This window comes from Agelaius phoeniceus, chromosome 14 (genome assembly GCF_051311805.1).
Source record: "Agelaius phoeniceus isolate bAgePho1 chromosome 14, bAgePho1.hap1, whole genome shotgun sequence".
Lineage (NCBI taxonomy): Eukaryota > Metazoa > Chordata > Aves > Passeriformes > Icteridae > Agelaius > Agelaius phoeniceus.
In genome coordinates, this window is record NC_135278.1 from 3,869,026 (window position 1) to 3,895,687 (window position 26,662).

A 26,662-nucleotide genomic window follows, 5' to 3' on the forward strand; every position below is an offset into this window, starting at 1 on the left:
CACTGAGGTGTGAATGTGTTTAGGGCAAAGCTGCAACATTTGTTTTTCCATAGTTGGCAGTTGTTTACCACTCTCCTGGATACACAGCTCTCTTCTGCAGTTCTGCCCAGAGAGGGGCCAAGGTTCAGCAGTTAGAATAATTCTCCTTACAGGTGGTACCTGATCAATCACCTCACGGGTGACATGTCACTGCTGACCTCTATATTACATTTCACTGTGGTAAGCTGGTCCTTTTCTCCCCCTTCCTTGCAGGCCTTTTCTTCACCCCAGGAGCCACACTGCACTTGAGTTACAATCCATTAGAGGCACCTCCCAGACTGACAGACTTTTAAAACTCTTCACACGCAGCAGCATGAAAAATCTTAGATGAGCTGGGGCTGTGTTACAGTGTAAATCACAGGAGAGACAGGACATGAAGTTGGCTTTGCAGAGGTTTCTGTATCAGTTACTTCCCTCCCAGAAGTTATGTGGCCATCAAAGTTTTATTGTGTGGAATTGGTAAAATAATACACTTGTATAGAAAGACACAGCAGTTACTTAGTGAAGGCCAGAGGAATAAGTAGTGTATAACTGTTCCTGCTTGTGTGTTTTGAGAATAGAACTTTTCTAGCAATTCCACGCATGTCAAGTTTGATGGTAGTAATTTCTGGTCCTCTTGATCTGTGAATAGCTGTTCTTGCCATCTTGGTGGATAATAACTCATGTAGTTCATGCCTCAATCCCTCATCTGTCTGATTCCCTTCCCATTCATAAATCGTACTTGCTCTCCGGCCATACCCAACACAGGACCCAAGGGTGCCTTCCAGGCCTTGGTACAGCTCAGGGCTGCATGTGGCAGCAGCACCAAATCCTCTGCAAATGACTCAAAGATGGCCATGGCCACCCTGAAGGTGCTGGGTGCTAAAACCAGGTGGTGAAACAGCAGCAAAAGCTGCAGTACTGCATGTCTGAGCTCACTACATGTGGGCAGCAAGGCAAGGCCTCTGCAAGTGCAGACTCAACTCCCAGCCTGACTTTGGACCAGCCACTCAACCTTCTGGTACCTTGGTGCTTTCTCCACACATTTCTTGTGATTTTTACAAGGCTTTGAAATCTTTTAGTCTTGTTTTGATCTGTATTCCCAGACATGTGGTGTTGGTTCGCTTACTTCCTTTTATTCGATGAGTATCTGTCAAACACACCTGGCAGTGTCCAAGGCCAGGTTGGACAGGGCTTGGAGCAACTTGGGATGGTGGAAGGTATCCCTGCCCAAGGCAGGGGGTGGAATGAGATGAGCTTTAAGGTCCCTTCCAACTGAAAACATTCTGGGATTCTGTCTTTGTCTTCTATGACAAGAAATAGACTCTCCCTTTTCAGAAATTCCTGTTCCTTGCTCCTGCTCACATTCCTGGCAAACATCCTCAGTTCCTCTTCTTAGGTTTTTTCCTGTTTCTTTGTATTACTGTCTGTTTACTGTAGGGTCATTATTTTGCCCAATAATGTATTTTATAGACAAAGAACCCCTCACTTTGGTGGGGACGTCCTGTCTGGCCCCAAGAGCTAAATGCCGCTTCTGAGCCCTGCTAACACTTTATTTTTATGTGCAAGAAGAAAAGCTCTGTTAAACTGGCCCGAGATCAGAGCTGCAGGGAAATGAATTCAGGGCCCTGTGCAGTGTGCTGAGTGGATGCTGAGCTGAGCTGTGTCTGTACAGGAGGGATAATATCAGCAGCTTCCTGAGCTCCAGCTGCTGCGGACAAAGGGCGCCTGAGTTACAGCCGTTCCTGGAGCGAGGAACTTTAAGATGGAGGAATTTTAAAGAATGTGAAGGACAACCTCTCAAAAAATTGTAGGTGGAGCAACTCTAGGTTTTCCTAAGCCCGAGATTTATTCTCCTACTTTGAATTCGTTGCCGTTGTAGTGCTTATCTTTTGTGCTTTTTAGCACAACCACCGTGACCTTTGTGTGATTGCATAAATTGGCCCGAGCACGCTGGAACAGTTATTAGGAACCCCTTTCTTGTGTTGTTTCCTGAATTCCCACATTGTGGCGTGATGTGTGTATGGAAACTGCTCGCTTCCTCCGCTGGCAGCCGTTCAGATGTGTTCTGGAGCTCCTGAGCACCGGCCTGGGCGGGGAGCTGGGTGAAGGGAGGATACAGGGGGAGAGTGCTTGAAGGAAGAGAGTTTGGATTTGATGCAGCTTTGTTCTTTTGCAGTCCCGATAAGGCTGGTATCTCCACTTGTGTGGGTTGAACACGAGCAGTGCTCCTGGAATAGGCAGCAAAGGAGCTGAGGTTAACACGCCTCGGGCAAGGCTCGCTGCTCCCCAGTGCCTGCATGAAGCAATGCTTGTGCTTTCCTGATGACTCTGCCTCCTCTCTTTACTCCCATATTTTCTTTGAGCATGTGGGAGGGAGACAGGATGTGTGACTGAAGCACAGTTTATAACTCTTTCCCTCGCTCTAGCTGTGCTAATTTCCCTTACAACGCTGCCCCACAGCATCCAGCAAATGTTGCCTTCAGTAGCTGCTTCTCCACTGCCTGTTTTTTTTCCTTTGGCGTTTCAGACTGTAAGGTTATGGGATGTTAATGAGCTGTTTACATGTGTTTCTGCATTTCTTCCATTAAAACATTCCAGTGAATGAATGTTGGTTAAGAGGGGGGAAAAAATAGATGTTTATAGATGCTGCATTTGGGATTTCTGTAATTTGACTTCCTGAATTTTTGGCCAAGTCTTTCTTTTCAATGTTAACATTTGGGAATGTTGGAAAGGATTTATTTGCTCAGAGTAATTAAAAGGTAAATGGCTGAATCGTGCCATCTCTCCTCACATGAAGGCCAAATTTCACAGTGCAAGGATTTGACGTGTGGCCAGTTTTTGCACTTTCAGGTTTTTTTTGGAAACTGGTGGCATCTTAGCCTCAAACCTTACCAAATTGGTACTGCTTAGTGGGCTTCATATTTGCATGATCAGGCCTTTATGCATTAAATCAGCTGTGGACACACCGTGACAGCTGCATTCAGTTTTCTGTTTTGCTCTTTTTTTGAAATGACGAGGTAATGACCAGGAGCCAAGTGGAAGCTGTCACTGGGAGATTGTCCTCCTCTGGAGTTCAGGACAGGAATGGCCTCGCTGGGGGAGGATTCCAGTGCTCCCTATGCAAAAGCTGGAGGAGGAGGTGGATTGTGAGAAAGGCAGGGTAGATTGTTTGTACACAAATAAGTCCCTACTGAAGGACCAGTTTGTTATCTCTGGGCCTTGTTTAGACTGGGGCTTTGCCCTGATTACAGGGATGGGGTGAGGAGAAGTTGGTGTTGCTTAGCCCATTTCAGAACAAGAGTTTTGCCTCTCTGGTGCAAAGACTGGTTCCACTGCAGAGCTGACTGTGTTACTGCCATTACTAATCCTCTGTTGGATCTTCCAAAACAAGACTGCCTTAAGTATTCCTTTTTAGCAGCATTTTGGGATCCTTTTACGGGCTTTTGAATGGGGTCACATGCACAAAGGTGGTGAGTCCATGCTTTGCTGTAAAGGTTGTGGAATGTTTAAAGATAAACTGTTTTAGGAGTTGAAATTCCACACATTGATTCCAGGAACTAAAGCCTTCAGCAAAAGCCACCTCTGAATGGGGCCACCATCTTCTATCATGTGATAAAGTGCTGAAACACAGCAAAATCAGAGTTGTATTTGGGGACAACTGAAATGTCTTCAGTCTCACCTTTTCACACTGACCATTATTTCCAGCTGTGGCAGAGTAGTAGAGGTCTGTGGATATTGCCTATTTGGATAGCCTAAGCTTTGGAAGATCACTTGATACACATTTTGGTTTTAAGTAGAACATTATATTCAGGGATCTCCTTTAATACCCTGCCTATATGCGGTTGGTCATGATCAGTTCTTGCCTCGCTTTCATTTATTTTCAGCATTTGGCCAGCAAAAAGGGGTTGAGTCCTGGGCTGGTGTACGCTGCTATAAACCCATTTCAGTCCAGTGGCTTGGCAGGTTGGTTTGGTGGTGGTTTGGTGGGGCTGACTCCTGTAGGTGCTTCCACAGCTGCCCAGGTGGCTCCTCCTGCAGAGGGACCAGGGCTGTCCTGGGGGGCACCGGGCACAGCATCACCAGCCAGGCCAGGGAGGGGATTGTCCTGCTGTGCTGTGCTGTGCTCTGCACCGTGGTGTTCTCACCTCGGATGTTCTGAGCCGTTTTGGGCGCCACAGTATAAAAAAGATATGAAGCTTTTAGAAGAGTGTACAAAGGAGGTCACGAGGAGGGGGAAAGGTCTAGATGGAAACTCTTGTGAGGACTGGCCGAGGTCACTTGGTGTGTTCAACCTCGTTGTGTCTTTACCATCCTCCCAGGGGCACTGGAGGGGCAGCTCCGATCTCTCTCTCTCTCTGTGAGCACGGACAGGAGCCCAGGGAGCGGCTGGGGCTGTGTCAGGGAGCCTTAGGTTGGGAATTCGGGGAAGGTTCTTGCCCCGGTGGGTGCTGGGGCACTGCCCAGGCTCCCCAGAGAACAGGCACAGCCCCAAGAGCTCCAGGAGGGGGTGAGTCCTGGGCTGGTCTACATTGCTATAAACCCATTTCAGTCCAGTGGCTTGGCAGGTTGGTTTGGTGGGGCTGACTCCTGTAGGTGCTTCCAGAGCTGCCCAAGTGGCTCCTCCTGCAGAGGGACCAGGGCTGTCCTGGGGGGCACCGGGCACAGCATCACCAGCCAGGCCGGGGAGGGGATTGTCACAGCCCCAAGAGCTCCAGGAGCGTTTGGACGCCGCTCCGGGCACAGGGTGGGCTTGTTGGGGTGCGTGTGCGGGGCCAGGAGCCGCAGCGCTGCTCCCCGCGGTCGGGCCGCTCCGTGTGTCCGTGTGTCCGCACACAATAGCAGCGGCAGCGGGCGGGCGGGCGGGCGGAGCGGAGCGGGGGCGGTGCCGCGGGCGGGCGGGGCGGGCCCGGGGGCGGCGGCGCTTCCTGCCCGCCCCGGCCCAGCGCTCCCGCGGGCCGCCCGCGCCCTCAGCAGCGGAAGGAGGCGGAGGAGGGAGCCCAGCAGCCCGTGCCGCCCGTACTGCCCGCTCCGTGCCGCCCGGCCCGGCCCCGCTCCGCCGCCGCGCACAGGTAACCGGAGGAGCAGCGAGCGCAGCCCAGCCCAGCCCAGCCCGGCCGGGCGCGATGCCGCGGGCCGCCCTTCGCTGCCGGGGCCGCGGGCGCTGCTACTGCCCCGGGCGGCGCTGCCACTGACAGCCCAGCTGCCACCGCCGGACGCGGACTTTCCCCTCTTTGTGTTTATTCTGCCGCTCTGAGGTACCGCTATCCTCCTCCCAGCGACCGCGGGCAGGTCCTGGCTGACTCGGGGATTTTTTAATTTTTTTTTACCCCCCTTCCAGCTCGATTGCCTGTTCTGAAAGTATATTTATTTTTTAATAAAAAGTCGAGCCACAAATCCAGTTCGTATCACATTCCCCGTACTGTGGAGTCCGGTTTATTTCTGCGGTTAAAAAAGTTTACTCCCCCTCCTCCAGTTTTATTGACACTGAGGATGAAGAAGGATTTGCAAATGAAAGCGCCTTGAAATACAGCATCTTTTGGAGAGAGCTCTGCAGTTCTCCAGCCCGTTAAATCTCGAATTCCACCCTTTGCCCCTGCTGAATCCACTGTTCTGCCCTTTACTCTCTGGGGTAAAAAACCAAACAACAACAACAAAAACCCGAGAGGAAAAAGAATACCTTTGGCAGCAGGGAAGCTTTGTGTGACTGACCCAACGAGCTACAAGTGTCCAGTTTCTGAAAAGAAGAAAACCCTTTTGTCTTCAGCAGATCAGTAGGTAAGAGATGTGCTTATACTGCAAGGGACTCTGCATTCTTTCTCCAGCCTTAACCTGGGAGTTAGACTGGCTCTCTTCTCTGTCAGCTTTTGTCCATCACTTCTCTCTCCTGTAAAGTTTCCTTTTCATCTTGCAAAAGAAAAAAAAGAACAAAATACGCTCATCCACCTATTTCACCAGTGGTAGTAAATTGCAAAAACGAATAGTGATGTACTTGTGTGTAATTGGATTGAGTAAAACACTGTGGAAGTCCTGAAGTGGGTTTGTGTCAGGCTGTGTTTGAAAGCAGCCGTTTCTTGTGGTGCTCCTTTCTTTTGAGAAAATAATTGCAGTCATTGTGCTCGTAATCCACGTGTTGAGATTGTCTTTGCTGGTCGTGCTGCACAGAGGAGCATCTCGGTGCATTTCTGTATCACACGTGCAAACAGGGCTGCCACCATCGGCTGATTTCTTGTTTCACGCTGGAATTTGTTTTACATTAAGTGCTTTACTGCTGTGTCACAAGGTGCAAAAGTGTTGCACCCATAATTAGCAGCCTGAACAGATTATTGAACATGGTCAGGAGCACGCTTGGCACTGCGCACAGTGAATATGAGGGGATGTTTTCTTTGTTTTGAGATTATTTTTTCTTCCCGAAGTAAGACTGAAAACGCAGCAGGGACATGTGCACATAATAACTGGATGGAGGCCCAGTCTCTGTGCAGGGAAACATATTTTGCAGAATACTCCTTTCTGTAGGGGCCAAGTGCTGAGTGTGTCTTGGTTTACAACTGATAATACCACAGTGAACGTCTCATTTTCCTTCTCCCCCAGCTCTATACCCACATTCCTCCTTCCTTTTTTGCTAGGAGGCATTTCTGCAAGGGGGAAGGACCTGTGGAATTTTGTGTGGCTGCTAGTGGGACTCCTTGTGTCAGGGAAGATTGTATTGTTCCCTGTGGAATCACACAGCATCCCCCAGCAGGAGGAACTGCCTGTTCATGTGGTGAAACCAGCCTTGACATTGAGCTCTTCCCTGCTGCGTGGGTTTTTCCTGTGGATGATACAGGAAATGCTACATATTGGTCTGTCCTGCTCCCTGTTCCTCTTTCTTTTTTTAAGGGTTTTTTTTTTCCCTTCCTCTTCCCTGGAGGGATTTGTGTGGGAAAAGAAGGTGGAATAGGTGGGGCAGCAAGGCAGGGTGCTGTGAGCTGCTGGAGCCTCAGACCTGGGGTGCCTCAGTCTCTGCTGAGGTGCAGCAGCCAGTGGGGCAAGTGGCTGACCAGGATCCCTCCTGGGGCAGAGGACAGGGGCTCGGTTTTGGCTGCTGTCTCAGGTTTTTCTGCTTGACTGTTTCAGGGCACTGAGCCTTTTCTGCCACATCGGGGTGGGAACACTGGAGCCATGTTCTGGAGTTTTCCCTACGCCCTCGTGCTGCTCCTGTGTGAGCCATGGGCAGCATCACGTTGGTTTTTCAGGGCTGCTGTGAAAACATGATCCCTACCATCAGGCCCATGACCCTGTTAAATCTCTGGGTCAGACTTTCACCAGGGTTACCTCAGTGAGTGCTCCTCGAGGGAGCAGGGTCACAGGCTGACCCTGGAAAAATTTGTGCTGTAGTTGAAGTTGCAGGTTCATCTGGGACACCTGGTCTCCCTCTCTTTTACTTCCAGGACACTTATTTGCAACATAACCCCATCCTTCAAAGATTCCTGTGAGCCAGAAAGACAATGTAGAATGGTTTATTTTTCTTGAGGAAAGGGTGGGATTTCCAGATGGAGGGAATGGGGTTCCTGCCTGCTCATCCCACAAGTGCTTTACCTTTTGGATTCTTTTGGATTTGGAGGTGTTTTGCAGGCAGTGCTGACTGCCCTGGGGAGGGGGCTGGAGGCAGAAGGGAGCTGGGCAGAGGGGCCATGTGGTGGGATGTGATCTTGGAGTTTGCCATGACACTTGAATTTCAATTGTGCTGGCTGGGTCATGTGCTGATAGCATGGTTCATCATCCTGCTCCTGGTGACACAAACCATCAGATTGTGCCATAAAGGTGGGACAAGCAAAGCATTCCCCTTTCCCAGAGCACACTATGGACTAATGCTTTGTGGCATAGACTGCCACAGCTGAGCCACAAGGTTTTCATATGCCTGATACAAATGTATAAAAATTCTCTGTGGCCTCTAATACAGCTCAAAGGGCAGCTGATTTAGACGTGCCTGAGTGTTGAGGTCAGGAGATCACATTCCATAGGTTACTAGATGAAAGTGCTTCAAGAGGGTATAGCATAAATATTTGATTCATGTAGAAGGGATTGGTGCAAATCCCTTTGTTCCTTCCCCAAAGATGTTCTGGAGGAAAAGCACTGTTAGGAGGGGAAAAAAACCCAACAACAGAAAACTTGTAACTTCTTTGTGCTGGAGGAAGTTGGATGGTAACATAGTGTATTATTGCTGAATTCCACTAAAATTCTTCTCGTGGGATGCACGGTCTTGGAGAACTCTGAAGGGAACTAATGTTTTTAAGTGTAAAATTACTCATAATGCATGGGCTCTTGAGGTTGGGTTTAACATTGTATGCAAACATTGCCAGCTGGTGGGGATCTTTTGGGATAAATAAGAACTGTATTTGCACAAGAAGGCTTGAATGATGCATTTCAGATGCATCCTGATTAGCATAAGCCATTCACTTTGCAAAAGAATAGCCAGAATCCCAGAAGTGGAGATAATTTAATAGTTCTCTTGTTCTCTTTAGTCTGTCTTGCATCAGCAGACTGACCAATCTTTTTGTTTATTTAGAAATAAGGTTGCATTGCTTTGCTGCCACATTTTCCTAACCATGACAGTGAAATGGAGAATTTGCAACCCCCAAGTTCTCAGAGCATAAATGCTTCTCCCACTTCTTGCCCTTCCTTTTGTTTCCAGTTGAGTGTAATGTGATTTATAATTTTTTGGTGGTTATTTTGATAGAACAACTTGCACCATTTAATTCTCCCTAGGGCTCAGCACAATGATGCCTTGCTCCATGGCTGGGGCTCACTGTCACTGCAATGAGCAAACAGCTCAAGGAACATTTGAGCTCATTAAAGCTTAATTTTCTTAATGTGGAGTAAAATATGAACTTGGTTTAGATTGTTGTATTAATGTATACACAGGAATAGGTCTTCAGTTTTAGAATTATCAACAGTCCCAGAGTGTGTTAATGTATAAATACTTTGGCAGTGAAAGAATTTGTCTGTTTATACCCCCCTTGTGGGGCAGAGCTCCTTGTGCACTTTTTGTTTCATTCTTACTAGTGGCTTTTAAAGAGCTGCAGACCTCTGACCTGCAGGGAAGACAAAACCCAGTATAATAAAGTTCTTACAAGTTTTATGCATTAAACTAAAACCTGGCTCCAAACACCTGTAAATGATGAGATTCTCTGTTTGGTGCAGAATATGTTGTGTGCTGGGCTCTGTTGTGAATTAAAAAGAAAATGATGACCTTGTTCTTGGCAAAAGATTCTTGGATGAATGGATGTTCCCACTTTGGGCTGAAGTGTAAATGCTTTCAGAATAAAGTAAGATGCCTGTTTTCCCCTATCTGGCTGTTGTTGCACATTCCCACATTTCAAGGTATTTTCAGACACTCACTTTTGAAGAAGTCCTCTCAAAGGGTTCCTAATCAAAGCAGCCTTATGGATTTTTTTCCCCTTCTTGCTATTGTGGACAATATAGTGGGAGTGGAATGTCCTTGGTTGCCAATGTTTGCTGCTAGGTGTCCCCCTTCCATGGAGACCAAGTGTTTATAAAAGTGTGAGAACAGCCATTCTTCAGGATTGGCAATCAGGTCCGGGCTCTCTTTCTCCTCTTCTGTCCACTGAAATACAAGAGGACTTGGTTCCTCATAGAAGTGTTCCAAACTGCCTGTTGCTGGGCTTATACACTTGCAGGAAGCACTGGAGGATTTGTCAAAGTGATTTAGTCCATTGTGTTGAATCTGGGCCACAACCCATTTCTCTAAGCTCATTCCTTTCAGGAATTCTTTGCTTTTCTTACTTTCTGATGAGTAGGTACTTTCTAGGTTAGGCTTCCACATACCCTGCTACCTGATTTTCTCTCTGCACGTGCCCCATATGTGGCAGCAGCATCATATTGTAGACTTAAATCATTGTCTTTTATGAAAGAGCAGGCACCTACCTGCCCTGTGAGTCCAGTTTGGCTGCAGGAATTGTTAAACCCTTTTATACAGGAGAGAGTACATTCCCAAGCAGCTCTGGAATGTAGTGCTGGCCACAGGAAGAACTTCATGCTGCAGCCTCCATGGCTGTACCCTCAGCCTTTCCAAAAGCATTTGGTCCATGCTTTGGACAGATCTGATACTGGAACTGTGTCCATGTGAAAGGAATGGGCTGTATGAGAACTCTAAAGTCAGCAAATATCCAAATCTTGCATATTACCTGGCTCTCCAGAGCAGCCTTGAAATGTTTTCTTCAGGACAGGAAAAAGATCCAACAGCTTTGGGGAAAAATAGTGTGAAGTTGTTCCTAGGAGCAATAATTTTTTAAACATGCAATGTAGTCTTTTCTTACTTGCCTACTATGCCTGTAAGTGAAAGGAATTTTTCATGGTTGATGGAATTTGTGTTTACGTGGACACTTGGATGTCATTTTAAAAGTAAGAATAGATTTAAAACATACCTGAGTATAAATGGCCACTCAGGGCAAACCAGGCATTGATGTCAGCAGGAGCTTGGTGCATGAGGAGTGAATAGGAATAGAAAATGAAATATGAATTAAAAAACCAACCCTGAGAACAGAATTCAAAGGCCTGTGGAAACAAACCCCTCAAAGCTTTGAAATCCTGCCTTAGCAGAGTGGAGAGGTTTGTGTGAGGAGCTCAGCCTGGGTGCATGAGGAACGTGTGTTGGAGTCTCCCTGGGATGGAGCTGTGGGTCCCTGGTGCTGGATGTGTCATCCTTGTCCTGGGCAGCTCCCACAGGGCTTGGCTGGCCCTGGAGAAGTGAGGGCTCCCTCCTGTTCCCAAGGGCTGAGTGTGTCCTCTGGTCCTGGCAGGCACTCTGCATTCCTGGTCCTGCAGAAGGGCTGCACAGATAAATGCTGCCATTCAGACTTGCTGCTTTTTTACTTTCTCGTCCTCTCTGAGAATGACTCTTGTCTAGTTTGGTTGTGTCTCAGCTTAAAATAACTTTTTTTTTTTTTTTTTTAATACGAAATGTTTGAAATTCCTGGGGCGTTTGGAGAGGTCTTTGGTCATTTTCCTTGGTAACCACTGTTGGGCTAAGGCTCATCAGTATTTGTCACAGTACAGAACCAGACTTTGTGTAAATGACAGAAAAGTTCTCTGATCCAATAAAATTGGTTTTTAAAGGCTTATTTGTATTAGCAAAGCACTTACAGTGTCCAATTGTAGACCAAGATGTTGTTGAACAGTTCTCTTATATGAATGTTTATGAATTAAGCCAGTTTAGGATTTTGTTTAATGAATTAATTAGCATTTGTAAGACCTTGTCTAAGAGTTGTGTCACAGTAATATTTTCTTAAAATGTTTTCTGTCTCTACAGAACTTGTTTTTTGAAAGAATTACTTAATATATTAGGATTATTTACTGTAACCCTCAAGGAAAGTAATTCCACATTTCAGTGACTTTGTTCCCATCAGGGTTTGGTGGACTTTTCCTGCTGTTCTAATTTGGGTGGTTCTGTATTCAGCTGAAACAAATTTGATTGCTTCATACTGGGGCTAGCCTGTCTTGTTGTGGGGCTTGGGAAAATATATCTTCCTTGTTTTCCCATTGTCTTTTTGAAAAGAAACAAAGCTGAAACCTCCTCTGTATTTTTGGAGAGCCAGAACTTAAAACCAGTGTGAGATGGCATCCCTGCCTGTGCTGGGGGGTTGGAACACGATGGGTTTTAATGTTCCTTCCAACCCAGAGCAGTCTGGGACCCTGGGATAGCCTGTGGAGGTGGTAATCTGGAATTTTCTGGAGTCATCCCAGCTGAGTGCTGATATTTGTGCTGGGTAAAAACAAATTTGGAGCACTTTTTACTGTAAATAATGAAGGTTGAAGAGACCAAGAGCCATTACATAGCCTGTTCCACCCTTCCTTTGGGTAAGATCAGGGATCTGTGGAGAGCAGGCACAAAAGAGCACTCCAAAGTGACATGAGAAAGAGCAGCTTTTGCTCTTGTCGAGCTGGGATTGGGTGTGGAGCACTTGGATCTTCTTTAGAAAAGAAAAAGTTATAAAAAAAGCTTAGCACTGCTGGGGGGAAGAGTGGATTTAGCATGTGCTGAAAGCCCAGTGGATTTCTGATTTGGGGAGCAGGGCTGGCAATAGGAACTGTGTGTGGGACACTGCTGGGCCCATCCCTGCTGCTCAGGGGTTTGAGGGGAGCTTCCATGGGGCTCTCTCAAAAGGCTGGGATGGAGGTCAGGGCCGAGGGTGCTGCTAGGGGAGGCAAACTGCAGGATGTGTTCCCTTGGGAGCCCAGGACAGCAGCTTTTCCTGCCTGGAGAGGCCCTGGCACTGCATTCCTCAGGCAGGGGAGAGCTGAGTGCATTTCCTGCACAAGCCCTGCTGGCATTGACTGAGCTCTCAGGGGGAGCAGGGAGGGTTAATCCCCTTGGATTTGTGCTCCACCTTGGAGCTGTGTGTTACCTCTGCTTTCTGTGCACTCAGTCAAGTTCATTTTGTTCATTTGGGCTCTAAATCTTTAATTATTTTTCTGCAGCTGCTGAGGATCCTTTGCAGAAGTATCTTCTCCAGCTGTAGAAAACACTCAGAGGGTTCCTCTGCCTTCTGTTTGCACAAGTCCTGGGGTGCCAACATCCCTGATCCATTTAGGCAGGATCTGTGCTTGCTGCTACTACAGAAAATCTTCCTAGCAGTGATGAACTTTCTACTAACAAGGCAGAAGTCGTGCTGGTGTGGTTTGCACGAGGTTTCCTAAGCAATACACCTAAAACCAATTATTTCCTACTGTAACTGCATCTGTTTTAGAGTGGTTGCTGGAATACTCACATGAAAAGAAATCAATTCCCTGAGTGACACAGTTGTGGCAACAAAAACATCAGTATAGGCCAAGGCTTAGCCAGTCACCACTGTGCTAAAATGAATGGAGTAATATCTTCCTCCCAGTGTGGTGGTGAGGCTCAATTAATCATCTTATAGGTAATTAAAGGTTTTTTACAAGGTGCACATGAAAAGCCCAGGTGGTTATGATAAAAGACCAACACCAAAACCACTTTTATAACATCCTTGCTGTCTAAAATGCAGTGGGCTGGATCTTCTGTAGGGTTTTGGTTTTAATTCATATTTTTAACCCATGGCACGCACTGAGAACTCTCAGTGGTGTTGGGCTGTCCCAGTACTGCACTGGGTTTGTGCCCTTCCTTGGGCCACACCAGCTCTGGCTGATAACTGGCAATTTATCTGTATTTTAGCTGTTTCTTTTTCTAAAGGAAACAAAAAGCAGACCTGAGACCAAAGGAGGGGGCATTCCTGCCTGCTTTCTGGATTCTGTGGTTAGTCCCTTTAAATTCTGTGAAACAGCATTCTGAAATAAGAAGAGCTCCTCCATATGGGGGCTTAAAATAGTTGAAATTGTGGTATTGGTAGAAAAAGCCAGAAAATTCCATGCTAAAGTTGGGCCATAGTGGTTGTTTTCTTCTCTGCATCCTCCTCCACCTACGTTTTTTTATTTGTGTCAACTTATGATATAAATTTTCAGGATGTCACAACTGACATATAAGGAAAAACTACCTTAAGGTGGCACAAAATGGATATATCTCTTTGAGGATCATATTTCCATTGTTTTCAGGACTGCTTAAGCTTTTAGCTTCGAATTTTGACTTTATTTTTAATGTAGATGGTGATTCCAATCTTTTTCTTTTTTTTTTTTTTTTAATCTCAGCAGCAATTAAAAGAGTCTGATCCTATCTGTAGGGACAAATGATGCACTGTCAACATTTTGCTGCCTTCTGATAATGCACATGAAACTGGTTTGCGTGTTTGAAGATTACATTTTACTCTCACATGGTTTTCATTATCTGAGAGCCCCGAGGAGAGGCCTGGACTAAATCAGGGGAGGAATGGAGAAACCACACAATGCAATGAAACTGGTGCTGAGGCATAGTTGGGATGGTTGTGGGACAGGGGCTGCTGACGACAGAAGCAGGGCGCTGCCTGAGTGCCAGCAGCAGCCACAAGTGGAGCATTCTCAAAACACAAAACAAAGCTTGATGTTGAATTCAAACTGCAGCAATTGCCCAGTTCTGCAGGGATAATAACTGGAAATTGCTGAAGTTTGAGGCAGATGAATCTTGCATGCTCTGTGCTGGGAGGCAGCCCTCTGAAATGAGACCTGGTGTGGCTGAAGCTGCGTGAGCTTGAGCTGGTTTTAGCAAGCAGACATCTAAAAGGTGAGATCTTGGCCTTTCTGGAGTTGGTAGCAGAGCTTCCGTTGCCTGTGCTGGAATTTTTGTTTCGTGAATGATGCAGAAATGGCAGTACCTGCCCCTAAAGGGTTGTGACTGTGCAGATGTATGAGCAGTGTTAGGTAGTGCTGCATAACAGTGTAAGTAATTGGGTGGTGTGATGTCTTCATGTAGAAATATTCTCAATAAAAACAGCTGGTTTTCCTATTAAACTGATATATTCAGAATAAATCGTCCTGCTCCTGTCACTTTTAAAATTTTAGGGAGGAACTTAAAATCCCAAAGCATTCTTTTCAAAATGCTTAAAAGCAACTACACATTCCTATTTATACTGGGCTTTGCAAGTGTTTATTCTTTTTTTTCCTTTGTAATATAAAGCCTAAATTATGTTGGTGAAGATTATAGGAACTTCCCTGTGAAGAAATTGATACTTTTTAGTGAGGGGAGCAGTAATTCAAAGGTCAAGTAAGGTCTTGTCAGTTTTTTCCTTGGAGATGTAATTTAGAGGGGATCTTCCCATATTGATGTCATGACTTATTTATCTCCAGCCAGGCCAAGCAACTTGCTGCCTTTTGTTCAGGCCTGCCAGGCTTCCCTGTGCCAGTGACATGTTTGAGGGGCAGGATTAGGGACAGTCTAATCCTTGCTCAGGTGGACTCAGTTTGGCTGGGAGAGTTGTTAAAACCAGGAGCAGTCTTTGGTTGTTCTCCTGGCCTTTCCCTCCTGTAGCACGATGATCTAATACAATGGGTATGCATCTTATTTGCCCCCCTCCGGGTGACATTGTTCTTGTTTTTCGTTAAAAGAAGGAAGTTTTTCTTGTTTGCCCGGTGACTCTGCCCTTCTGGAATGAAGATGAGTAATGCTGGCAGCACTCCATGCACCTGCTGGGTGCCACCCTGCGGGATCACCTGAGCCAGGGGCAGCAGATGGAGGCAGGCAGGGCCAGGAGGGTTCAATGGGAGCTGGGGAGGTGTTTATGGTTGGAGTCTGGAACTCCTCCTGCTTAGGAGCAGGTGCTAAAGTGATCTCACAACGCTGGGACTTGTTGGGTGCTGCCTTGCAGGTCTGGGTGTTGGCGCCAGACGTTGGGAATCTTTATTCTCCAGGACTAGCTTGGTGTGTATTCTCTCCCTTCTCCTCCTCCCCCTTGTTGGGTAGGACTGAAAGAAAGCAGTGATAACATCCACTGTTCATTAAATATTTTGGGACCTTGCCTCTGAGTCCCTGATGCTCCCAGCCAGTGCAGAGTGAGCCCTGGTGCAGAACAGCCATGGTTCCAAGGACACAGGTTGAGTGAATCCTGCAGGATCAGGGATCAGCCTGCTGGGGTTTGCTGGGCCATGGAGCAGCAGAGTGTTTCCATTACCCAGGGGTGACTCAGCATGGGAGTATTGCCCAGGGACCTCACAGCTGCTCCTTTCCACACTGTTTGCTGTCCCCTCCTCTATTACAGAGTGCAGGTCTGTCTGAAGAGAGCCCAGCACCTACAAGCCAGCCAAAAACTTCATCTTCCTGGTAGCATCCCATCCCCTGCTGCCAGCCAGGATGGGCAGTATCACGAGCACATCCTTTAAGAAACCACAAAATTGCTTTGCAGAATTTGCTGCTGGAGTTTGAAGTCTGACACTGGATTGTTTCAGGTGTGAGTGACACAAAACTTAGGAGTAAAACTGAAAGTGTTTAACTGTAGTGCAGCCCTGATGAGGTGGTGAACCTGTTCCCATCCCACCTGATGTGTAAGCTAATTAGCTCCTTAACTAAGCAGTAATTCTGGGCAAGTATGCACAGGCTGTCCTCACAGGGACTCTTGCATTCCTCTTGGTTTCACAAGCTAAAGAAAGATGCTTCTCTTTGCTTGTGAGGTTATTATTGCTCCATGCAGGTTAATTGAGCTATAGCATTAGAGCCACTCATCAAACAGTGGTGAGTCGCTCACTTGTCTAAGCTTGTTTATTTTTATAATGCTGGAAAATATTTGCATGCTGTACAGAAATGTGCTGCTTTGGTTCCCTACAGCCTGGCAGTATTATCATTTTAAATTCTTCATTAATCTTCCTTCCTCACGAGGGACTGGCAAGGTTCCTGTGCATAATTACATGATGTTTAAGTCAGAAGCCTCAGCTACTGGGTTTTTACACAATGCCCTGCAAACATGAGGCTTTTCTTTCTTAAATAGTACCTACACTACCCCCATTTTGTGCCCATTCTTGATCTCAGCATGGTGAAGCATTATTTGCAATTCCTGTCTTAGTTCTACCAGTTCTAGGTTCTGATGTTTCCTCCAGAGCTTTTCCCTCAAATTACCAGCAGTAATTTCAGACCAGAGTTTAGAATGAGGTGTAAGATGACAGAGCTGCAATGCTTGGGAGCAAATTGCAAAATTGATTCAGCCTGGGAAATCTCATTGTGGTTGCTTGGATGAGATTTGATCTAAACCTGGATTTTCCACTGGAAAAGGTGTTTCTAGGCTTTGTGGCTATGGAGAGTGCACCATCCAATCCATACAGTTTGGCAGAGTTGTTGGCAGTCTGATTTCAGCCCTATCAATCATAATAGTTGTAGGCTAAACCCCCAAATATGTCTGTTTAAAGTATCTACAGAACCTTCCCAATTTCCTTCCAGCTCTATCATAACAACTTTTCCAGTGCATCTCACTAATTTCCATCTTTGGCACAGTGAAAACCGAAATTGCTGGAAGAGCCTGACAAGAAAATAGAGTTTGGTGTCCAAATAAATAACACATGGGCTTCAGCACCAATTGTACTGTTCATTTTTGTGTTTTGTTAATAGAAAAGTTAACTCACTGGTTCTGCCAGGAGTTTTCAGCCTGCTCAGAAAGCAGATCCCAGGAATGCTGCCACCCAAGTTAGTTGCACAAGATTTTCTTTGTTAATTAAAAATAATGGGATAAAACTGGAAAAAATAGGCTACCAGTTGGTATTTAAAGAAAGCAGATTTGTTGGCCAGAATATCTTCATATTGAATCTCAGCCCACCTTTTGCTTTGGGTTTCCAGGTTGATTTCTAGTTTACACCCACACTAAAATTAGTAGTGTTCAGTTCTAGCAAATGTTTTCAGTGTGAACTGTGCCCTCCCTCCATCAGCTCAGCAGAATGAGCTGGTAGTGCTGAGGAGTGAAGCTCTGCGTGTGAAATGGCTCCTGGAGCATTTGAAGGAGTTAAACATGCACAGATTGGATTTGTCTGTTGAAAAAAAATCTTTAAGGCAGAGAGGCAGAATCTCAAGCTGGATTGTATCTTTGTATTAAAAAAATAAACAATTCCCCCCCACCACCTCCTTAGATTTTTCCAGTTGAGACAAAAGAAATCTTTGGGTGGAAAGGCAGCATCATATTGCATAATAAAAGCCTTTTTATACTCTAATAAAAAGGGTTGCTCAGGGCAGCTTGGTTTAAGAAAAAATTACAAAAAGAAGAGTCAGTGATGATTCTGGTGTGAGGGGGATGAGGAATCCTTAACTTCTGTTGTGCAACACTGGGAAAAGAGGCTAGAAATTGCTCTAGTTATCTGCTATCTTTAATGCCTGCTTTAAAGGTTCTTTACTGCATATTTGCTGGCAGCTGTTTTCAATATATCCCTCTCGAGCTAAGTCACCAGTTAAGAATTTGACATTAGCTGCTTTTTTCAACCACCATCTTGAAGTACCACACCACACAACACTGCCTTGTTCTCTCCTTAGATATTGTTCATGTGCCTTGAAATTGCTGTTGACACCTCAAGTATTTAACTTGCAGATCTGAGATAGTTTTTGTTGGGTGTGGATTTGTGCTGTAATAAGTCAGAGACAGAAGTATCCACGTCTGCATTCCTTCACTACATCTGTTCACTTTATTTTTTGCAACATTCCAGGAAATTAAGTTAAATTATACGTATCAATGAATATTTTTAGTTTCACTAGTTCTGTTTTCATTGCCTTTCCTTAAAGTATGAACACACTGAGTGCACAAATACATTCCACATCTTTTGCATTGCTTTTTCTTTGGGACACCTTCAGCGACTGCTTCTTGTAACGTGCCTAAATACACATTGTTCTGTATTCTCCTGCTTCTCCTCTCAATGGTTAAAGTTTCTTTACTGCTTCATATTCTGAAGGAAAAAAGTAACGTAATTAAAGAGTGTTTTGGGAATTAGAGCTGTGCTCTGCAATGTATTTCTGGCATAAACTCTTGTCAGTGTCCTTTTCTTCCCCTGACTTTCCCAGTCTGTAAAATAAAGCTAATATTCACAAACTGATCATTCTCACAGTCATTTCTGAGGCACGGTGTGTTGAAGTTTATCAAGCATTTCACAGTGTCACCATCCAGCAGAGGATTTCTGCTGACACAGTTTGAAATACTCAGCACCACTGGCAAAGGAGCCATAAGCACAGGGCATCCTCATCTGTGCTGCAGCTTTCATTCTGAGCAAAAAATAAAACAATGGAGTTAAAGAATTAGCGGGTTTTAATCACTGTTTCACTTGGAGGCACAGATGGGACAAAGCATTACTTGGCAACATTTAATCTTGGAGCAGAAATGGTCATGATTAAAGCAGCAGCTGGAGTAGATTGCTTGGGACACGGGGGTTCATTCATCCTAAAGGGATCAAAATTGTTGGGCTCTGGGAGAAAACAAGAAGCTACAAAAGGAAAATCTGAAATATGGGCCAAGGTTTATTATTTCGAGGGTCTCATCTACTGATTAAAATGATGTTTTCAATGCTTCCCTCAGAATTATTTTGGGAGTGAGGAGAGTATCAAGTGATCTGGCCTGCTGAAGAGGAGCCTGAAGCCATCTCTGAGTGGAGATCTTGGGTTTGCAGGAGGAAGGCTGAGTGTGTCCCCCCATGTGGCAGAACTGCTTCTCCTTCCCAGGGAACTGCAAGTGAAGGACAAAGGTATGTGCCACTTCAAACAGCATTTCAAAGGAGTCACATTCCAGGTCGGCTCACAGGGCCTGAATTCCTGCCGTGGTGGGCAGCCTGGAATGAGGTGGATTTTAACTTTCTCTTCATTAAGATTTGCAGGAGGCTTTTGTGTGCTCAGTGGGAGTCCTTGTGTTGCAGGGGTTGGCTGGTCTGAGGGAGCAAACGGGGAGGTTGTGGACATGCAGCACAAAGCAGACCCTTCAGGCCTCCTGGTTCTGCCACAGAACAAACTGTTGGGAACAAGTTACCTTCTGCTAAGGGACAATGTAATACAGAAAAAAGGAGACAAAAGAAAATGCTAGAACACCAACACGTGTTCTGCTGTCAGGGCAGAGCTGCAGCTTGGCCAGCGAGTGAGGCTGAACTCTACTCTGAGCTGTTCTAGCTCAAAAGGAGCTCTGCTTTCAGTTACATGTCTCAAAGGTATCATTAATTTTTGATATTTCAACTCAGGCAAGGCCAGTGGGCCTGAGTTTCCATGACACACTCCTGACTCCACTGGGAGACTGAGCAAAATGCAATTGCTGTTGGTCACTGGCTTAATCTGTACTTAGGATGTGCCTGACATTGGCTCTTTGTGTTTCTCTCATTGGGACACAGTGTTTTTTCCTGCCACTCAGAGGTCTTTTTCTGTTCCTTAGATCAGGCATCTCTTTTTCCTCCCCTTGCATTTGCATGCATTCCGCTGAGGATATTTAGATGTGTGAGCATTTGGTTGCCTTTGTACAGCAGGAAGTTCCCGAGTCCTCACTTGCACCGTGCCTGGGGTTTTCTGCAGCAGGGAGAAGAGGTGCTGATCTCACTCTGGGCATTTCATAACTCTAAAAACCTGCTGGCTAACTAGGTATTAATGAATTGCTTTATGCAAGCCGAGAGATTTCTTTATTTCTTTTGAACCATATGCTATCTCAATGGGTCTCTTTTTTGTTTTTTTTCTTTCCCTTGCAACCGACGAGTTGCTGATTTCACACTTCAATCCTTGTCTGCCTACAAATATGGGAAGTGTATTTCACTGTTGGTAACTCCAAGTATAAAGCAAACAGGTTTCAGGCATTTTTACCATCATCCTGTGAATTCCACGTCTCCTTTTTGCCCGAGATGCTGTCTGAGGTATTTGGCACGCATCCCTACAGCTTGCAGCGGATTGATTTGCCTATAAACTTTCAAGTCACCTTTCATCACCTTTCTGAGGCTTTGCCCCCCGGGCATGCACGTCCTTCTTAGGTCTCCACGGTCCTTGATGACCCCCATTGTTATGGGAACCTTTGGTAATCTAACCTGCTTTTTTTCTGTATTTCAAGCCGTTGCTCCTGAATATCTCTCCCTCGATCCACTCAGGCGCTAATAACCGTGTCTCCTTTCCTTAGGTCAAGGGCAGCTTTTACATTCCACCCAAAAGGCACCACAGTTTGAGATGAGGAATTCAGAAGAGCAAGCAGCTACGACAGTTTTACAGCGCCTGCTGCAGGAGCAGCTCCGATACGGGAACCCCAATGACAACCGCAACCTTCTGGCCTTACACCAGCAAGCCACAGGCAATGCCCCCCCTTTCAGCAGCACCGGCAGCCCGGCCTCTCAGAACGAAGGGCTGAGCTCCCAGGAGCACCAGCTGGTCACTCATGCTGCCCGCCAGGAGCCCCAGGGCCAGGAGATACAGGTGGACAACAGCATCATGGAGAAGCAGCTCTCACCACGCCTCCAGAACAGCGAGGACCTCCCGACCTACGAGGAGGCCAAGGTGCAGTCGCAGTATTTCCGGGGCCAGCCGCACGCCAGCGTCGGGGCCGCCTTCTACGTCACGGGCGTCACCAACCAGAAGATGAGGACTGAGGGGAGGCCCACGGTGCAGCGGGTGAGCCCGGGGAAGGTGCACCAGGACGAGGGACTGAAGGACCTCAAGCAGGGCCACGTGCGCTCCCTGAGCGAGCGGCTGATGCAGCTGTCCCTGGCCACCAGCGGGGTCAAGGCCCACGCGCCCGTCACCAGCGCGCCGCTGTCCCCGCTGTCCCCGCTCTCTCCCCAGCAGTCCAGCGACCCTTACAAAAATTCTGGCTCCAATGAGTTCTACAAGAACTCGGTGCAGCCCCCTTCCCAGCCCAGCATCAAGGGAATGGAGCAGCGGGGGCCTCCCCCAGAGTACCCTTACAAAAACGTGTCCACCCCGTCTATGAACTGCAAGCCTCAGGACTCGGGGCATTTCTATAGTGACCATCGCATGAGCCAGCAGGGAAGATCTGATGGGCCTATGATGAGGTATCAGCATCCCCCTGAGTATGGCTCAGTCAGGTAAGAGAGACCTTGAAACAAGCCCTGTGACAGCCATGTAGGGAATGACAATGTAAAACTCAGTCCATGAATGACAATGTAAAACTAAAACAGCCACGTAGGGAATGACAATATAAAACTCAGTCCATGAATGACAATGTAAAACTAAAACAGCCACGTAGGGAATGACAGTATAAAACTCCTGAGGCACAAAGACCCCATTTTCATTATGTGAGATGATGTGTTGTGTTCAGCTGCAGACTGTTTGGAAGGACTGTTACCTGCTTCAGTAGCTGACTAGAGGCCTGATGCTTTTTTACAAAAAAAAAAAAAAAAAAGATCCAAAACAAGCCAGCTTGATTTTATGGTATGGGGAAGTTCAATGCTGAGGCTCCAGAGCCTCACAAAAGCTTTGCTACAAAAGCCAAAGTTATGGTGTGATTCATTGTAGAAACTTGCAGATACTTACTGCAAGACTTAAGTTGTTCTTTAATTACATCCGCCAGACAAAAGATTTTTCTTAAAAGTGCATCACATAGGAAAGGAGAAAATGAATGAAGGCAATAATGGTGCAGGTAGCAAAAATCACCTCTGAGAGTCCTGTAGAGTTTTCAGAATTTTATTTTCAGTGGACTGAAGTGTAGGAGACGAAAATGGAATATGCTTTGTGCCTCACCCCAGGCTTGCTTATTCAGCTTTTGCTCATTTTTCTTGCATCATTTGAAATCTCAGCCTGTTCTGGTTCCCTCTACATAAGGAGCCGGATTTGGCTTGAGCCAAACACTGATGTCCATGTGGGAAGATGAAGTTTTATTAAGGTGGGCTAAAACCCCAGCTTCACTTTACCTATTCCCATACCATCTCATCCCTGCCTGACACCAGGTGGGATCTGCTGTAATGATTTTGGCCTCATTTTGAAGCTAAAAGGGAAATTCAGAGGAGCAATGAGAGGATGTAAATGGAGAGGTCTCTGTGAATTTGTGTTTGCACATTTTGAGGGGAGCATGAAGAAACCAGTCAGTATTTGGGAGCAGAGTCTGAGCTTTAGGGAGTTTGAATCTGCTCAGAACCTCCCTAGCCCTATGAGGAGCTATTTTCAGAGTTTGTCCACCATTGTTTGTGATCTGAAATGACTTCAGCAGCATACAAGCCTGATGAAAAGGCCCTTTGATCTGGCTAAATAAATAATAAAGAGGCCAGGAAAAGGGGAAGTAAAGGGTTTAGGGGGGGTAATGATTGTAGAAGCTTGTTGCAAATGTTTTTGCAAATTCAAAGGCCTCAAACCTCTGTGCACACGGGGCAGGGAAAGAGCTCCTCAGTGGTTCTGCTGCATCAGAAATACTCCTTATATTATATGCAGTGAGATGTAGCCTGCTTGCTGTTCAAGGGAGAGGTATTTGAAAACACGCCAACAGTCAGCTCCTCTAGACAGGGTGATTTTTGTCTGTATTGGATGGATCCTGGCTGCTTTGAAAGAACATGGTGGGGGGAAGGAGGGGGAGGAGAAAGGTTCAGCTGGCAAGGTTTCCAGTAGGGGAAGCAACTGAAATTTGTCTTCAAAGCACTGGGAATCTAATGAGGTTACTTTTTAACCTAAATAGCTGCACAGAGGAGAGGTTTCCTTTGCAGGCAAATGCTGGAGCAGTAGAACAATTGCAAGACTAATCCATAAATTACAGAGCAGCGTAGCAAAGGAAGGCAGCGAGTCCTCTATTCCCCTCCCTCTCCCACATGCTGTAAGAGAAACTGTCATTTAGACAAGAAACCTTCTGTGTTGCTAAAGGTGCAGCTGGGTGATGGTGTGGGGATTTTAAAGGCAAACAGCTCCGGGGAGAGCTTTTGCCTCTCTCCAGGAGTGTCCTTGCAGTCTCCAGTTTTCCTGCACCGCGGCTCAGCCTTTATCGGGATTCATTTGGGTTGGTAAATGTGTGCATTTTTTGAATTGTGCGTCAAGGAAACAAAGCCCCTTCTCTGTGCTCCCGAAGCCACACCCTTTTCTGCGGGTTTTTCCCCTCATTGTTCGGGGGAATTTGAGGGTGACCTAATGATGCGGTTAAATAAAACTCGTTGAGCAAGATAAACATTGGGGAATTCACAGCATTCTCATGCTTCACCCTCCCCAGTCTGGGAAAGGAATGGGCTGTGTGGTAAGTTTAAACCAGTCTGCAAACAGTTTGCCTCACCTGCTCCTGGGCGGTGTAAGTTTGGGAACAGTGTATGTTGGTAATGATGTTGGTTTAATGTAAATACCGGGCATGCCGGAGGCATCTCTGCTGTTATTTGGAAATTCTACAGAAAGTTTAGAAGAGGGCTGGCCACGTATGAAGCTCCATTGGGTTCTCTCCCTAATACTTCAGCTACACTTGAGCATTGGTTGTGAAAACAACTCTCCAGTCTAGGAGCAGAGCATGGGTGCCTTGGGCTCCGTGTTCTGGGGCTGCTCCTGTGGCAGCACAGGGAGGGCTGGAGCAGCTTTGGGTGCAGAGGAAGCTCCTGTCTGATGCATTTTTGGGTGCAGAGGAAACTCCTGTCTGATGCATTTCTAGGTGCAGAGGAAGCCCCTGTCTGATGCATTTTTGGGTGCAGAGGAAGCCCCTGTCTGATGCATTTCTAGGTGCAGAGGAAGCTCCTGTCTGATGCATTTTTGGGTGCAGAGGAAGCCCCTGTCTGATGTAGGTTTGGGTGCAGAGGAAACCCCTGTCTGATGTAGGTTTGGGTGCAGAGGAAACCCCTGTCTGATGTAGGTTTGGGTGCAGAGGAAGCCTCTGATGCATTTTTGGGTGCAGAGGAAGCCCCTGCCTCATGCATTTCTAGGTGCAGAGGAAGCTCATGTCTGATGTAGGTTTGGGTGCAAAGGAAGCCCCTGTCTGATGCATTTTTGGGTGCAGAGGAAGCTCCTGTCTGATGCATTTTTGGGTGCAGAGGAAGCCCCTGTCTGATGCATTTTTGGGTGCAGAGGAAGCCCCTGTCTGATGCATTTCTAGGTGCAGAGGAAGCTCATGTCTGATGTAGGTTTGGGTGCAAAGGAAGCCCCTGTCTGATGCATTTTTGGGTGCAGAGGAAGCTCCTGTCTGATGCATTTTTGGGTGCAGAGGAAGCCCCTGTCTGATGCATTTCTAGGTGCAGAGGAAGCCCCTGCCTGATGTAGGTTTGGGTGCAGAGGAGGCTCCTGTCTGATGCATTTTTGGGTGCAGAGGAGGCTCCTGTCTGATGCATTTTTGGGTGCAGAGGAAGCTCCTTGTCTCTCTGATCCAAGCGCCATCCTCTGTCTGGAGCCCAAGTGACTGAGCTCCTGCTGTGGTGATTAATCCCATCGACTTCACAGAAAGTTTTTGAGAGGGAGGTCTGCAGAATTTGTCCCATAATTAGCAAATCACCGTGTGCACTGCGTTCCCCTGAGCAGCATCAAAGTGGGGGCTAATCAGGTGTGACTGGGCAGCAGAACAAAAATTCCTGGGTTTGATTTCGGCTGTGTAATGGAGTGGAGCCTGCTCCCTCCCGCGGGCAGCATTTCCTGCTCGGTGCAGGAGGGGAACTGGAGCTTCTTGAACATGAAACAGGCAGGAGAAGCTGGGAAGGCATTAGAAAAAAACCTTAACGAGCCAGAGATCTTTCCTGGTCCCTTCATTCTTGGCCTTCCCCAGTGTGCTGCTGTGCCCCAGACCTTGTGTGTGTCCCTCTGTCCTGGCAGCCTGAGCATCCCATGGCTGCAGAGCTGCCCTCGCTCCCTGGCTCTGCCTTCCTGCCCCAAAAGCTCAGCTCACCCTGCTGCTTGCAGAGCCATAAATCCACGTTTGTACTTGGCCTGTGTGGAGTTCCATGCCAGAGAGCAGAAATTCCTGCGTGGTGCACAGAGAAGTGGCCCTTAAAGTGATGCTTTCAAACCCAAACACTTGTGGGGATAATTGCTCTGAATTTTGTTTTCCTCCTGCATTTGGTTTTTTCATGTCTCTGTGACGCTGAGGCAAATGGAAGGAGATTGTGTAATTTTGTTGTATATGTATTTTGAGAGTCTACATTTTTTCTGAAGTGGTTGGTTCAGATAAAATTGTGGTTGCTATTGCGGGGTTACCTGAGGACTCATCCTCTCATGAAGGGAATTTTCTGCTACCATTTTATCAGCAATACTGTTAAGTGACACAAATAGTCATTTTTACCTTTACATTTTGCAGTGTAGCATAAAAATCTTGAAAAATCCAAATTGTGTTCGTTTGCCTTTCTGACTCTCTCAACCCAAAATTGCTTTACCAGAGAAATAAATTCTTCATTTCTCTTGTTAATATAAAGAAATCCCAGAGCCAGGTATTTTTTACCCACAAAATGTATGTAAGTATTTTATAAGACAAAATTGTAAGTAGTGGGAATGCCAAAAAGTTCTTTGAATGTGCATGTAAAAGTTTGCATGCAAGATCTTTAAAAGTCTGGTGTCACTGTGAGGTTACTAGGATTTTTTAATGCAATTTAAAAAAATATGATATTTTTTAAATATAATTTTTAGGATGTATTAACCCAGCTGTGCTGTCTCGTTCTGCTGGGAATATGAATGCATTTGTGACATTTTGGAAGCCCTAATGCTGTTGGTAATGCCACAGAACTTGAGGCTCCAAGCTGTCGTGTTCTAGCTTGAGCCCACAAGATTGGTATAATTTCAAGACTATGAGAGGCTTTGGATGTGAGTGCCAAAATGCTGGAATTCTTGGAAATGTATCCTGTTTAGAAATGCTCAGCCATGATTTCCTAGAGTTGTTCTTTACAATAGGTTTAAAAAAAAAGGATCATTACAAGGCATGTCAGTTCCACTGGCCCTTCAGAATGAAAGTGCTGCTTTTGTGTTTCTTTGGCCATTATTTTGTTCATCTCATTGGTGCTTAGGATGGCAAGGTTCTGCCACTGGGTCTCTGTTGACAGAATAACAAGATGTTTTTAGTCAAATAGCTCAAAATGTTAACACTGGCATCTAAATCGTCCTCATGAGGCTTTTAAGATTAACTCACTGACACCAGTCTCCCTGAGTAACTGCTCCAGGTTGTTTTCAGACTGGAAAAGAGTGTTTTGTAGGTTGAAAATTGGTTTTTTTGCACTCATGAGGCAGACTGGCGACGTATTTCTTTTTGATCTAACACTGTAGGTCATCACAGATGAAATGTCACAGCAAGGTTATTCCCTAATTGATTACAACATCAAAGCAGAGCTGTGGTGATCGGTAAGGAGTAAACTCAGGGAGATGAGTGGTTTGTGAGGATGCAAAGTTTTAACTCTGCACACA

At 46.2% G+C, this 26,662-nt stretch overlaps 1 protein-coding gene across 3 annotated transcripts in view; it reads left to right on the forward strand.

Annotated features, from left to right (window-relative positions):
- AMOT (angiomotin) overlaps positions 1–26,662 on the forward strand; it is a 61,437-nt gene that overhangs the window by 6,202 nt on the left and 28,573 nt on the right. Inside the window, exons 1-4 of one of the 3 annotated variants that reach the window (XM_077185865.1) lie at positions 4,917–5,090; positions 5,495–5,796; positions 18,936–19,101; positions 20,499–21,417. In XM_077185865.1, the coding sequence (XP_077041980.1) occupies positions 20,546–21,417 (872 nt within the window). In that variant the 5' untranslated portion in view covers positions 4,917–5,090; positions 5,495–5,796; positions 18,936–19,101; positions 20,499–20,545. Of the gene's footprint in view, positions 1–4,916; positions 5,797–18,935; positions 19,102–20,498; positions 21,418–26,662 lie in introns of those variants that run through there. The other 2 variants (XM_054641540.2, XM_077185866.1) reach the window with 2 other exon arrangements.